The 13,171-nt window shown below is 39.4% G+C and overlaps 1 protein-coding gene across 2 annotated transcripts in view; it reads right to left on the reverse strand.

Annotated features, from left to right (window-relative positions):
* GRM3 (glutamate metabotropic receptor 3) overlaps nucleotides 1-13,171 on the reverse strand; it is a 337,193-nt gene that overhangs the window by 122,844 nt on the left and 201,178 nt on the right. For both annotated transcript variants that reach the window (XM_040343433.1, XM_040343434.1), the window contains exon 2: nucleotides 4,529-5,086. In XM_040343433.1, coding sequence (XP_040199367.1) covers nucleotides 4,529-5,059 — 531 coding nt within the window. In that variant the 5' untranslated portion in view covers nucleotides 5,060-5,086. The remainder of the gene's footprint in view (nucleotides 1-4,528; nucleotides 5,087-13,171) is intronic.

Here is a 13,171-nt window from a genome sequence, read left to right on the forward strand (position 1 = left end):
CATCATAAATGCTGCTGCCAGGCTCATCCACCTTACCAACCATTCAGTGTCTGCTACTATTCCGTTAATTCCTTCGTTGGCTTCTGCTCACCCAACAAATTAAATTCAAAACACTAACAACAACTTACATAGCCACCCACAACTCGTCCCTCAGCTACATCACTAACCTAGTCTCAAAATACAAACCCACTTGTTCTCTTCATTTATCCCAACACCTTCTGTTCTCTAGCTCCCTCATTACCTCATGACCTGCATAAAGGGCAATTCCCCTCACTTTTCAGAGATTTCTTCTCACTTCTTGTTATATCTGTAGGACAGGTATTGAGGAGAAAATCTTGCCAAAAGAGATGCAGACAGCATAAAATAAACCACAGGGGTTTTATTGCCTGCCTAACCTACCCACAGCTACAAGGAAAATTATTGGCTATTCATACACTTAGGGTTAATGATTCTTTGCTCATCAAATAAGAATGGAAGAATTTGTGCTCACTCTGAATACCCAATCATATCCGAGGAAGATTAGGAAAACAGAATTTTCTGGCACCTGACTGGATGATTGAAGTTTCCTAAAATCTGTTTACATTTACTAGTTACATGACCACTTTATCATAATTATCAACAGGTAGCAAAAAACCTTCGAATAGTTTTAGGAAGTACTAATAATATACTTTGCATATGTTTTCATGTTGAAAAATATCGGCTTCTAAAGACATGCTTTTTGCTTTTTGTTTGTGTCTGGTGGCCAAGGAATTACTAGCTGTCTGTGTTACAATATGTTACAATATGTCAATATGTCAATTATGTGAACTTGAGTTAATTGAAGTGAAAATGGTGCTCTGTACTAAGGGAGCACATGGTTCATCGAGCGTTACATTCCCTGAAAGATTTTCTGTAAGTGTTGTCATTTTTCAAGCTGTAGGTTTATATTCCACAGGGATAACCTGAAATTAGAAACATATTTTAGTTTTGTCCTTCTGTGACATCCAGCCCTCAGCCAAAATTTCTCATGAGGTCATTTGGGATATTTCTGTTGGATGAGAGAGTATCGCTGATAGAACATCTGTAGTGACTCAAACAGTGTCAGCATTATGTTGTCACCTGATACATACAATTTCAGTACTATTAAGTGACAGTTAAAAATTGTATAGAATAAAAGCAAGAGCAAACTATGTACTTATTGTAGTTACTATATTATGTTGATGGTGATAAATGTGGCAATGGGGCACTTGGCCAGTTTGCATTGTTGTTTACAAATAACTTACAAATATCACAACTACTCGTTTTCAGTGATTATTGTATGTTGAGTAACTGAAAGGGTGAAACAAACCAAACTGTATATTTTAATATCTGGTAGACAGAAATTTACTTAAGAAATACTTGAGATACAAGAAATATAGCTTATGACATCTTAGATACGTCTCAGGTATGTAAACTGAACCGTCACATCTGTACCAACTGCTCATATCATGTGGTCTCAACAGCCCTGTTGGAATTGTCATTAATTTTCTATACTATATTTACAAAGTAAAAAAAAAACTAACGTGGATAACAACACTCAAAATCCCAAGGTGGGTAGACATAGAGAGGGAAAATATGTTAGGGATAAACAAGAGATTCCAAAAGAGTTTGGATTAGTCTACAGGAAAAGTAAAAATGTGTTGAAGGTAACTGCAAGTTAAAAATAAATTGCTTCATAAACTCATCTGCCCATGTATACAACTTCTTACATGTATTGTCTTTTTCATGACTTATGCCGTGTACACACGATCGGTTCGTCTGATGAAAACCGTCTGATGGACCGTTTTCATCAGACGAACCGATCGTGTGTGGGCCCCATCAGTTTTTTTCCCATTGGTGAAAAAACTTAGAACCTGTTTTAAAATTATCTGATGGTTAAAAAACCGATAGAAAAAAACGATCATCTGTGGGGAAATCCATCGGTTAAAAATCAATGCATGCTCAGAATCAAGTCGACGCATGCTCAGAATCAAGTCGACACATGCTCGAAAGCATTGAACTTAATTTTTCTCAGCATGTTGTTGTGTTTTACGTCACCGCGTTCTGACACGATCGTTTTTTTAACTGATGGTGTGTAGGCAAGACTGATGAAATCAGGCTTCATCGGATATCTGATGAAAAAATCCATCAGACCGTTTTCATCGGATGAACCGATCGTGTGTACAGGGCATTAGTCTTTGGTTTCATTACTGATATGCAGTTACAGTCAAATCTTTTAAAGACAGTCTTTACAAAATCAGTCCATAGTTGGGTCTGGTCACCGATCTGTGTGTATGTAGACAATTTAAATGCTGGTGATGGCATCCATTTATAGTTTATCACTTTTTAATGTTGCATTGTATAGCATGTGCCTGTCCATGATCCTGCTTTCAAATTGTATCATGTATGAATCTTAACATCCGTTGTTATTGTTACAAAGTAATTGTATATTTAAGATTTAATAACTCACATATATGATATATGATATATGATATATGGTTAATGATATATGGTTAAAATAAGAGAGTTCTATTGTGCAGAGCGAAAGCTTTAACATAACACACATTTATTAGAGCTTATACAAAGTCTAATCTAACACACAGAACCTATCTATAGTCTAAAAACAAGACCGTAGGTTAAAATACATACATTTACATGAAGGAATCTAGAGTATATTCCTCTAAAACATTAGATTTATAGAATTTGACAATTTGCATGAAAATAAGTTAGTTTAGTTTAGTACTTTAAAGGGGTTGTAAAGATATTTTTTTTCCCATAATAGCTTATTTTACCTAAAAGTACTCCTTCACTTACCTCTTCTGTCTGTAACTAAACACAGTAATGCGACACTTACTCCCTGATGTGGAGAAAGCCTCTTGGGGGGGAGGGGGCGAGCAGGAGTGTCAGGACGCCCACTAACACACAGCTCCTTTCTCTATCTGCAAAGTGGAGAGCATCCTGACCCTCCTGCTCCCCCCCCCTCAAGAGGCTTTCTCCACACCAGGGCGAAAGTGTCGTATTACGGTGTGTAGTTACAGACAGAAGAACAGGAAGTGATGATTTCTCAGAAGAAATAAGGACATTTAAAAGCAAAATCGAAGGATGAGGTAGGTGAAGGAGGACTGCACTAAGGTAAAGGAAGCTATTTAGGGGGAAAAAATTTACCTTTACAACACCTTTAAAGTATTGAACTAACTAATTTTCATGCACATTGTCAAATTCTGTATATCTGCCCATCTAACCTAACTCTTGCATAACAACGGATGTTAAGATTCATACATGATACAATTTAAAAGCATGATCATGGACAGGCACATGCTATACAATGCAACATTAAAAAGTGATTAACTATAAACTATACATTTTTACCTTTACAACCCCTTTAACATAATGTCACCACACACAAGATGGCAGCTTACATTATTCTGTGTATTAGGAAATCTTTGTGCTTATCCTTATTTGGATTACTCATATGCAGAAGACATATAGAATTATTACATTTTTTTGCTTGGTCAGCAGACTAGCTATTTTTTTTAGTTTTAACAGAAAATATTGGAGTGTTCCTTTTATTGACCTAAGAGCGCCCAAGTATTTGCTGGTAACTTTGCTATTCTTTCTTACAGTACTGGCCAACTTTTTGTTATGTTCCTTAGAATAATAACTATACTATTTGTTATCAGTGTACTGCATTTTAAATTTGGGTATAGCAGGACCTTATGCCTGGATAAAGGAAAGTGCAGATTTAAAGCGGAGGTTCACCCTAAAAAACAAGTTTCTACCATGCCATCCAGCATACTAGCGTGAGCTACAGTATGCCTTTATTTATTTATTTTTGCGCCGTACTCACAGTTTAATCCATTAGTTTCGTTTCAGACTCCCCACGGGGAGTAGGCGTTCCTATGAAGAGGGGAACATGATTGACAGCCGGCTATGGCGCGTCACGCTTCCCGAAAATAGCCGGAGTAGGACTCGGCTCTTCATGGCGCTATACAGCGCCTGCGCACAGACTAGGAGCTGACTGCGCAGGCGCCGTGAAGAGCCAAGTCCTATTTCGGCTATTTTCGGGAAGCGTGACGCGCCATAGCCGGCCGTCAATCATGTTCCCCTCTTCATAGGAACGCCTACTCCCCGCGGGGAGTCTGAAACTTAACTAGTGGATTAAACTGTGAGTACGGCGCAAAAAAATAAAAATAAAGGCATACTGTAGCTCACGCTAGTATGCTGGATGGCATGGTAGACAAAAACATTTTTTTTTTTAGGGTGAACCCCCGCTTTAACTATTGATTATGGTGCAGGAATACTAAGATACTTTTAAATAAGACATTGAATCTGATTTTCCATATATGTGCAATTCAGTAAAATGCACAGGTAGCATAAACAGTTTACTGATAGGATGGCTCACATGTATTTTGTGTAAGACATCCAAAGGGTGTCAACTATGGAAGTTAACTTTGTATTCGATGCAACCCAGAGAACATTAAAATATATGACTTTTTCTTGCAAGAACCAAACAAGATTTAAAGTGACTTACCTGTATGGAGACACTGCTATAAGAGCCACCAATGACTCCAGCGATAAGTAATGGGCTGTTTCCTTGAATGGCAAGTGAGCCGTCTGGACAAACATATTCTGCCTCATCCACCTTGGTCAATGAGGCTCTTACAAACTCCAGTGACTGTTCCAGAGCATAGGTGTCCCTAGAACAGGTATCCAGAATATGAACGCCTAGTTTTATTCCAGGTAGTAGTGTGCTGTCTCTGTTAATCTGATCAATAGCAAACAGCATGGCTTCCAAACGCTGTATACCTCGATCCTCATTGATTCTGCCGCATTCTTCATTTCCTGTGCCTTTTTCATTTATTGGAAATAAACCTCCTAAGACAAGGTCTCCCTCAATCTTTATTTCTTTCCTCACAAAATTGTGATCACTTGAAGAAAGCAAAACTCCTTTGGAAAATAAGGCCAAAACAAATACCTGAAGGCTGGCAAAAGTCTTCATGATTTTTGCTTCTTGGTATAAACGTGGTAAAATCAAATTATTTTTCTTCCATAGCAGAATCATTTAGCTTGTTGCTGTGATGATACATCCCTAAAGAGAAATAAAATGGAAGTAAAGAGAGATAACAAAATGAGATAGTATGCCATCCATACCAAAGTAAGAGAAATTGTTTTTGTTGCCATTAGAAACCTGATACTATTACACACATTTTTAGTTCAGCTAAGAAAATGTAAAAAATATGAATGCTTATAAGAGCAATAAAGACATTAGATACATGAAGCTGGTTTAAATTCTCTTTTATTTTATTAGCATACACTAAATGTATCATTAGGTTTAGTGGGCATATGTCTATAGGCAACAGAGGCAAAGAGGTGGCTTTTTGCTCTTTACCTACTGGCCACACATTATCATATTATTCTACACCAAGTTATGATCAGGAATTCAACTACATGTTTCCCAACTCACCTATAACATTTTTTTATTTACATACAATTTTGCTTTGTAACATAAAATTAAAATGTAATTAAAGTAACCACTTGCCGAACAGCCGACAGAGATAGGCTCCGTACACACGACCGAGTTTCTCGGCAGAATTCAGCCAGAAACTCGATCGGAGCTGGATTCTGCCGAGAAACTCGGTCGTGTGTACACTTTTCAGCGAGGAAGCCGACGAGGAACTCGTCGGGCCAAATAGAGAACATGTTCTCTATTTCCTCGTTGTTCAATGAGGAAAGTTGGCCCGCCGAGATCCTCGGCGGCTTCAACAAAGAACTCGACGAGGAACTTGATGTGTTTGGCACGTCGAGTTCCTCGGACGTGTGTACGGGGCCTAATACTGCGGCAGGTTGACTCAGCTGTGTGAATCGCCATAGATGTACGCCAGGCTCATACGCGGCATTCTGTGGGAGCGCATGTGCGCCGCTGGAAGCACGCGTCCATTGGCTAGCGAGGAGAGCCAATCAGCGGGTCCGGGGGAGTCGGTGTCCGCCTTCTTCCCGTGATTATTCCCTGCAGTGACAGGACGGGGATCTGCCTGTGTAAACAAGGCAGATTTACTTTCTGACAGGGGATCACACAGAGATCCTGTCGTTCTGCTATGCAGGAAATGTTGTCCCAAGTAGCCCATCCCCCATACAGTTAGTAAACACACTGAGGGAACACAGTTAACCCTTTGATCACCCCTGATGTTAACCCCTTCCCTGCCAGTGTCATTAGTACAATGTCAGTGTATATTTTTAGCACTGATGTCTCTGGTTCTCAAAAAGTGTCCAAAATCTCAGTTAGGTGTCCGATCTGTCCGCTGCAATGTCTCAGTCCCGCAAAAAAAAAAAAAAATCGCTGATCACCTTCATTACTAGTAAAAAAATATATAAAAGTGCCACAAATATATCCCGTATTTAGTAGGAGCTATACATTTTGCGCAAACCAATCAACAATACGCTTATTGGGGTTTTCTTTTACCAAAAATATTTAGAAGAATACATATTGGCCGAAATTGATGAACACATTTGTTTTTATTACATTTTTTTTGGATATGTATTATAGCAGAAAGTAAAAACAATCGCTTTTTTTTTTCAAAATTGTCTCTCTTTTTTTGTTTATAGTGCCAAAAAAAAAACCGCAGAGATGATCAAATACCACCAAAAGAAAGCTCTATTTATGGGAAAAAAGGACATAAGATTTGTCTGGATACAACACCGCCCGACCACGCAATTGTCAGTTAAAGCGATGCAGTGCTGTATTGCAAATAATTACCTAGTCATTAAGGGGGTAAATGCTTCCGGGGCTGACCACCTGGGGGCCATTGTCTTTTATTACATAGCAAGTTTACTACCACTTTAATTAACATATTTTGAATTAGTGTTACTGTGTGGGCTGTTCTTCTTCATGCAACAGTAGGTATGTAGAACTTGATTTTAAAGACTTCACAAAGGGATTTAAACTCTTAGGCCTCATTCACACGAGGCGGACTCCGTTGCGCCTGCTCCCGCCAGCTCAGCGGGAGATCAGTCCGCAGATCTCCGCTGAGCCGACGGATGACAAGCTCCTCTCTGCTCACTGAGCGGGGAGGGGCTTGTCGGGCACCGCTGTCTCCTATGGAGCGATCTGATGAAAATGGACAGCATGTCCGCTTTCATCAGATCTTACCCGATCCGATCCGCCATGGATGGATGGGGACGTGCCCCCATGCGTCTGTTTTTAGCGGATCAGATCGGGTCGGATGTCAGCGGACATGTCTCCCCTGACATCCGACGCTCCATAGGGATGTATGGAGCGGCCGTTCAGGTCCGCCGTCAAAACTGACAGGCGGACCCGAATGGTCCGTCCGTGTGAATGAGCACTTATGGTTGTTATGAACAGTGTTGATCAGGTTACTGAAGTTTACAGTATGTCATATTATTATTTACAGAAGTGATTAACAGTGCAATACATTAGGCTAGCAACTACATTTTATCCTGCACATTTGTACTGAAGAAAAGCTAATAATTTTTCCATGAATAAAAAACACCTCTTTGAGATGTATCTTTAACCCCCCTGTCGGTATTCCCTAGTCTGGCTCGGGGTTACATTTCTGTGCTGCGCTCGGTAACCCCGAGTCAGACTCGAGCTCGCCTTGCTGAATCCACAACTAGAAAACAGCGATAATAAATTATAATCACTTGCAGAATTGTGCGTTAGCGATTTGTGGGGAAATTCGTCATAAAAAATAAGTAATGACAGCGACAATTCTGCAACTGAGCAAATTTCAGTGATTTTGAGTTGATTACATTATTGAATAATTTTTATTATAATGATATTATTATTTGTTATAATTATTTATAATTATTTATTATATTATAATTTATCATTTTGTTTTTAAAAAAATGTCATACCCGGTATGCCTACTAGACTCTTGTTTGGACAGATTTAAGTGAGTTATTCCTAAGAATTACAGGCCTACAGTATAAAACGCCAAATTTCCTTGAAAATAATGGTAGCGCTTTCAGCACCTTTTTTTCTGAAATAATCATACCGCCAGGGAGGTTAAACACAGGCATATACAGTATGACATGGTATGTGGCTAGCTGGTGCATTGTGGCTGTTTCACATCATTAGTGGTTCTTGATTTATTAATAGTGCAATACATTAGGCTAGCAACTGAATTTTATCCTGCCTATGTGTACTGAAGAAGAGCCACTCATTTTGCCATGAATAAAGAAAACTACTCTCAGATTTATCTTTAAACCTAGACATATACCCTATGACATGATATGTGGCTACCAGGTTCATTGTGGCTGTTTCACATCATTAGTGTCTCTAGATTTCTATCACACAGACCTTTGTGGTAAGAAAATAAAAGAAAAAGAACCAAAAACTGATGAGCGAATATAGCAGGCGCATTGACAGGTGAGCATTAGTTGAGCTGGGGAGAACTTAAAGGATAACTATACTTTTGTCTTTAATTATGCAAAAGTATAATTAATTGGGTTTCCTAAGGGCTTCAGTTTCTTCATATTCCATACATTTTATACACACAGGGTTGAATGAAAAGTAGTTTCTCCTTATCATTAATATATTTCGTTCATAGTGATTTGTTTACAAACATTATGTTGGTATTTCCATGAATATAGTTTAGACTAAATTTGAATATGTCTAGTTTATTTTGTCACATCTTTTGCAAATCTGATCCATCGCAAGCAATACGATGTCAGATGTGAATTTATAGCATGTGCTTCCAAACGGATAATGATGGCTGGATTATAATTACTGCAGCAGCATTTTTTGCAGGTGTTCCTGGAATGACTATGGGATTTGAAAGCAGCGCATTTGCACATTTAAGACTAAGCAAACTCTTTTGGTCAAACAATAACTTCAATGGATACTAGCACTTGCTTCGGGGAATAATCCAACTTGGAAAATTTAATTAGGAAAATGTCCTTGGTAGATTGTCACATAAGGAAGCAAATATGTCCATTAAAATTAATGAGACTGCGTACAAGCATTAGCAATAGAAATGGACATGTGGTAATCAACATTTGGCATCTCTGAGCAGAAAAAAAACAATCATTTGCAAACAAGTTTTTTGGCATGCTAAGAAACCAACGTATGTCATTGTATTGTAATACTGTACACTGTAAAATAATATTGACAGGCTTTCCTAAACATATGGTAACCTAAAATAATTTTATTTTATGCATCATGGCTACACTGAGCAACTGCACAGCATGATATAAAAATAAAATAAAAAAACTGGATGAACAATCTGTAAGTGATTGATTCATCTACTTGGTATAATGTCCTTAGCACCACTTTTGTTAAGCTTTTTTATTGCACATTATAAAGCATTGTACTCAAAAATATGCACTTTTTGATATATGCCAAGTGGTCCTCGACTCTTAAGGCAGTGAAAGTGTAAAGCCCTGTACACACGATCGGTTTGTCAGATGAAAAAAGACAGATGAACTGTTTTCATTGGACAAACCGATCGTGTGTGGGCCCCACCGGTTTGTTTTCCATTGGTGAAAAAAAATAGAACATGTTTTAAATTTTTCCTATGGATAAAAAAACAATAGAAAAAAACGATTGTCTGTGTGAAAGTCCATCGGTCAAAAATCCATGCATGCTCAGAATCAAGTTGACGCATGCTTGGAAGCATTAAACTTCATTTTTCTCAGCACGTCGTAGTGTTTTACGTCACGGCGTTGGACACGGTCGGATTTTTGACTGATGTTGTGTAGGCAAGACTGATGAAAGTCAGCTTCATCGGATATCCGACGAAAAAATCCATCGGATTAGATTCCATCAGATATCCGATCGTGTGTACGAGGCTTTAGAGGGCATTTTTAAATTCAATAACAAAAATATAATATATTGCAGCCTACTGCAAAAGATTAAAAGATGCACATGCCATTTTTTTTACAATGCAGGGCATCACAATGCGCATTGTAGTGCACTGTTGTGGGTCATGTGGTGCACTCTACTGTACCATGCATTGGGGTTCCAATCACATTGAATGGTACCACAACACATCATACACATAGCAGGAGTGTTGTCATATATTGAGGCAAAGCTCATTGTTACAAAGCATACATGTCAGGCCCCGTACACACGTCCGAGGAACTCGACGTGCCAAACACATCGAGTTCCTCGTCGAGTTCTGTGTTGAAGCCGCCGAGGATCTCGGCGAGCCAACTTTCCTCATTGAACAACGAGGAAATAGAGAACATGTTCTCTATTTGGCCCGACGAGTTCCTCGTCGGCTTCCTCAGTGAAAAGTGTACACACGACCGCGTTTTTTGGCAGAATCCAGCTCCGATCGAGTTTCTGGCTGAATTCTGTCGAGAAACTCGGTCGTGTGTACGGGGCCTGAATGGTTTCTAAGTTAAGAGAGTGGGAGAGAATCACCCCCATAGGGACCAACAGCAATGAAAAAAATTTGAGTGGTTCTAACCCCTCACCACCCTATATAAATCTAAAAAAGTTATCTTAAGTTATACTTTAATGGCTCATTGACACTTATGCAATCCATTGTGGTGCATTAAAAAATGGTATGGCACATTTTAAGATGCAATACATTAGGGCAGTCCATTTATTATGAATGGGCTGCCAATGCATGACAAAGGATGAACATTTATACATCACCCTGTTTTCGCAAAAAAAAAGTCTATGAGCAGTGTGGTGCCCTGCAGTGCGTTGTGTGTTGCCCTGTACTATTCACTGCATTGAAGTACCATTCACAATGCATAGCACCACACCATACCACACACAGAACAGGTGCAATGCCATGTGTTGTGACAAAGTGTGTTGTCAATGTCACAAGCATTAAAACGCCCAAAATAAAAAGACCTTTGTAGCTAAGCTGTCTGTTCAGTGCCAAAAACCTCAACAGCGTATCTAGGGCCACTGCCATTCGGGTAAATGTTTAGAAGTTTAGTGGTTGAGTTGTTGCAAATATTTAGAAACTGTAATACCTGCCTTTTCCCAATGAATATGAGGAAAAAACACTAAACTGCATAGAATGTGCATGTACGTATGATATAATATTGCAAGCTTAAAGATAAATCATCTTTTAATCTTTCTAATTCATCAGATTTTAACCCGTGTGGACAGCTTAAGAGAGCATTTCCCTCACTTTGGATCATATCTTATGTCTTGTTGTGTCTCCAAGACAGAACGTTAAGGTAAACCTTCCCAATGGGACCCAGACAGCATTTTAAAACTGCCAGGTGTTTGAACATTCTTTCTGCTCCATTCAATACAAAAAATGCCTTTGGATACACTTCAAAACAAAAAAAGAGCTTGGAGCCAGAAAAAAATCCAATGCCTGTTGAAGCCTTCATTCACCTTTACAGAGAATACATTGCTTAGGGAGCTGGGGTTCCACTGATTTAACAGCACTACATATGCCTTCACTGATTGCGGCACCATAGATTTTTTTTTTGCAGCCTGGATCTACCTTCACAATGCAACCGGCACTGAAGAATTAAAGTGTTACTAAACCTAGGATCCGGCATTCACTATATCTGTTCTCCCACAGAACATGGACATGCAATTATTTTAGTAAATATACACTGCAGTCTTGTGGCTTCTATCAGGTCCTGGTAAAGCTTGAAGGAGGAGTTTTCTTACTGCATTGAGGTGTCCTATGAGGATCCAGGACCCCTGTCCCACTGTCTGGACAGTGCTAATTGGCCCTGTGCTGATCACGTGCACTTTCCCAAGAAAAGAAAAACACCTCTCTAGCAATACACACCAGACTGAGCATGTGCAGCCTGACTCCAAAGGCTCTATATTATTCAGACATGTTCTGGAGTAAGTAGTAGAAAAGGAGGATCTGTGCATACAGGATTAAACAGCCTTTTTACACAATGCACGGTTCCACCATGAGTAATACAAGCATGCTTTACTGCATATACAGACTGATTTTACTGTTGTGGGTTTAGTAACACTTTAATTTCCTGGGACTGACGGCATGTGAGAATCTCTCTGAGTGGTGTTTACAGTTGTCATTAAAGATCACACAGCCTCCTATAGGTACTGTCACATATACCATATTTATCGGCGTATACCGCACACTTTTTTGCCCTGAAATTCAGGGCAAAATCGCGGGTGCGCGATATACGCCGATACCCGCTTTCCCGCGCCGAGTTTGAATACTGCGCCGGCATATACCGAGCGCAGTACACTCGTGTATAGTCGGACAGGCTCGGCTCCTCTTGCGCTCACGTCCTGGACGTACAGGACGTGAGAGTAGCCGAGCCTGCCCGACTATACACAAGTGTACTGCGCTCGGTATAGATCCTGCGTTGTGTCCCTGCTGTGTGTGTGGGCTCCTCCGCTGTGTCTCCTTGCTCGATTTACAGTGCCGTCGAGCTCCGCTCCCTGTGACGTTACGACGCACGGGGACGAAGTTTGGCGCTAAATTTAAAAAGTGAAAAACACAATACACATACAGTATCCTGTAATCTTACAGATTACAGTACTGTATGAAATAAATACACCCCCCCTTTGTCCCTAGTGGTCTGCCCGGTGTTCTACATGCAGTTTTATATAATAAAAACAGTTCTTTCTGCCTGGAAACTGTAGATTGTCCATAGCAACCAAAAAGTGTCCCTTTATGTCAAAAGTACTTTTAGACCAGCTAGAAAACAGCGATAATAAATGAGAATCACTCGGAGAATTGAGCGATAGCGATTTGTGGGGAAATTCATCATCAAACAATAAAAATAATGACAGTGACAATTCTGCAACTGAGCAAATTTCTGTGTTTTTGATTTGATTACATTATTGAATAATTTTTATTATAATTACATTATTAGTTGTTTATAGTTATTTATTATATTATAATTTATGATTTTGTGTTTCAAACTTTATCATACCCGGGATGTCTACTAGACTTTTGTTTTGACATATTTAAGTGAGTTATTCCTAAGAATTGCAGGCCTACAATATAAAACGGCAAATTTATATGCAAAAAATTCATCTCGCGAATCAGCCAATTACTATCAGGTCCTGTCAGGGGGAGAAATGCCTGATTGTCTGTTCATACAATGTATGAACAGCGATCAGTCATTTTCCCAAGTCAGTCCCACCCCCCCTTCCTTGCCCCCTAGTGTTAACCCCTTTCCTGACAGTGGCATTTTTATAGTAATCAATGCATTTTTATAGCACTGATCGCTAAAAAAATGCCACTGG

Source organism: Rana temporaria, chromosome 3 (genome assembly GCF_905171775.1).
Source record: "Rana temporaria chromosome 3, aRanTem1.1, whole genome shotgun sequence".
Taxonomy (NCBI): Eukaryota; Metazoa; Chordata; class Amphibia; order Anura; family Ranidae; genus Rana; species Rana temporaria.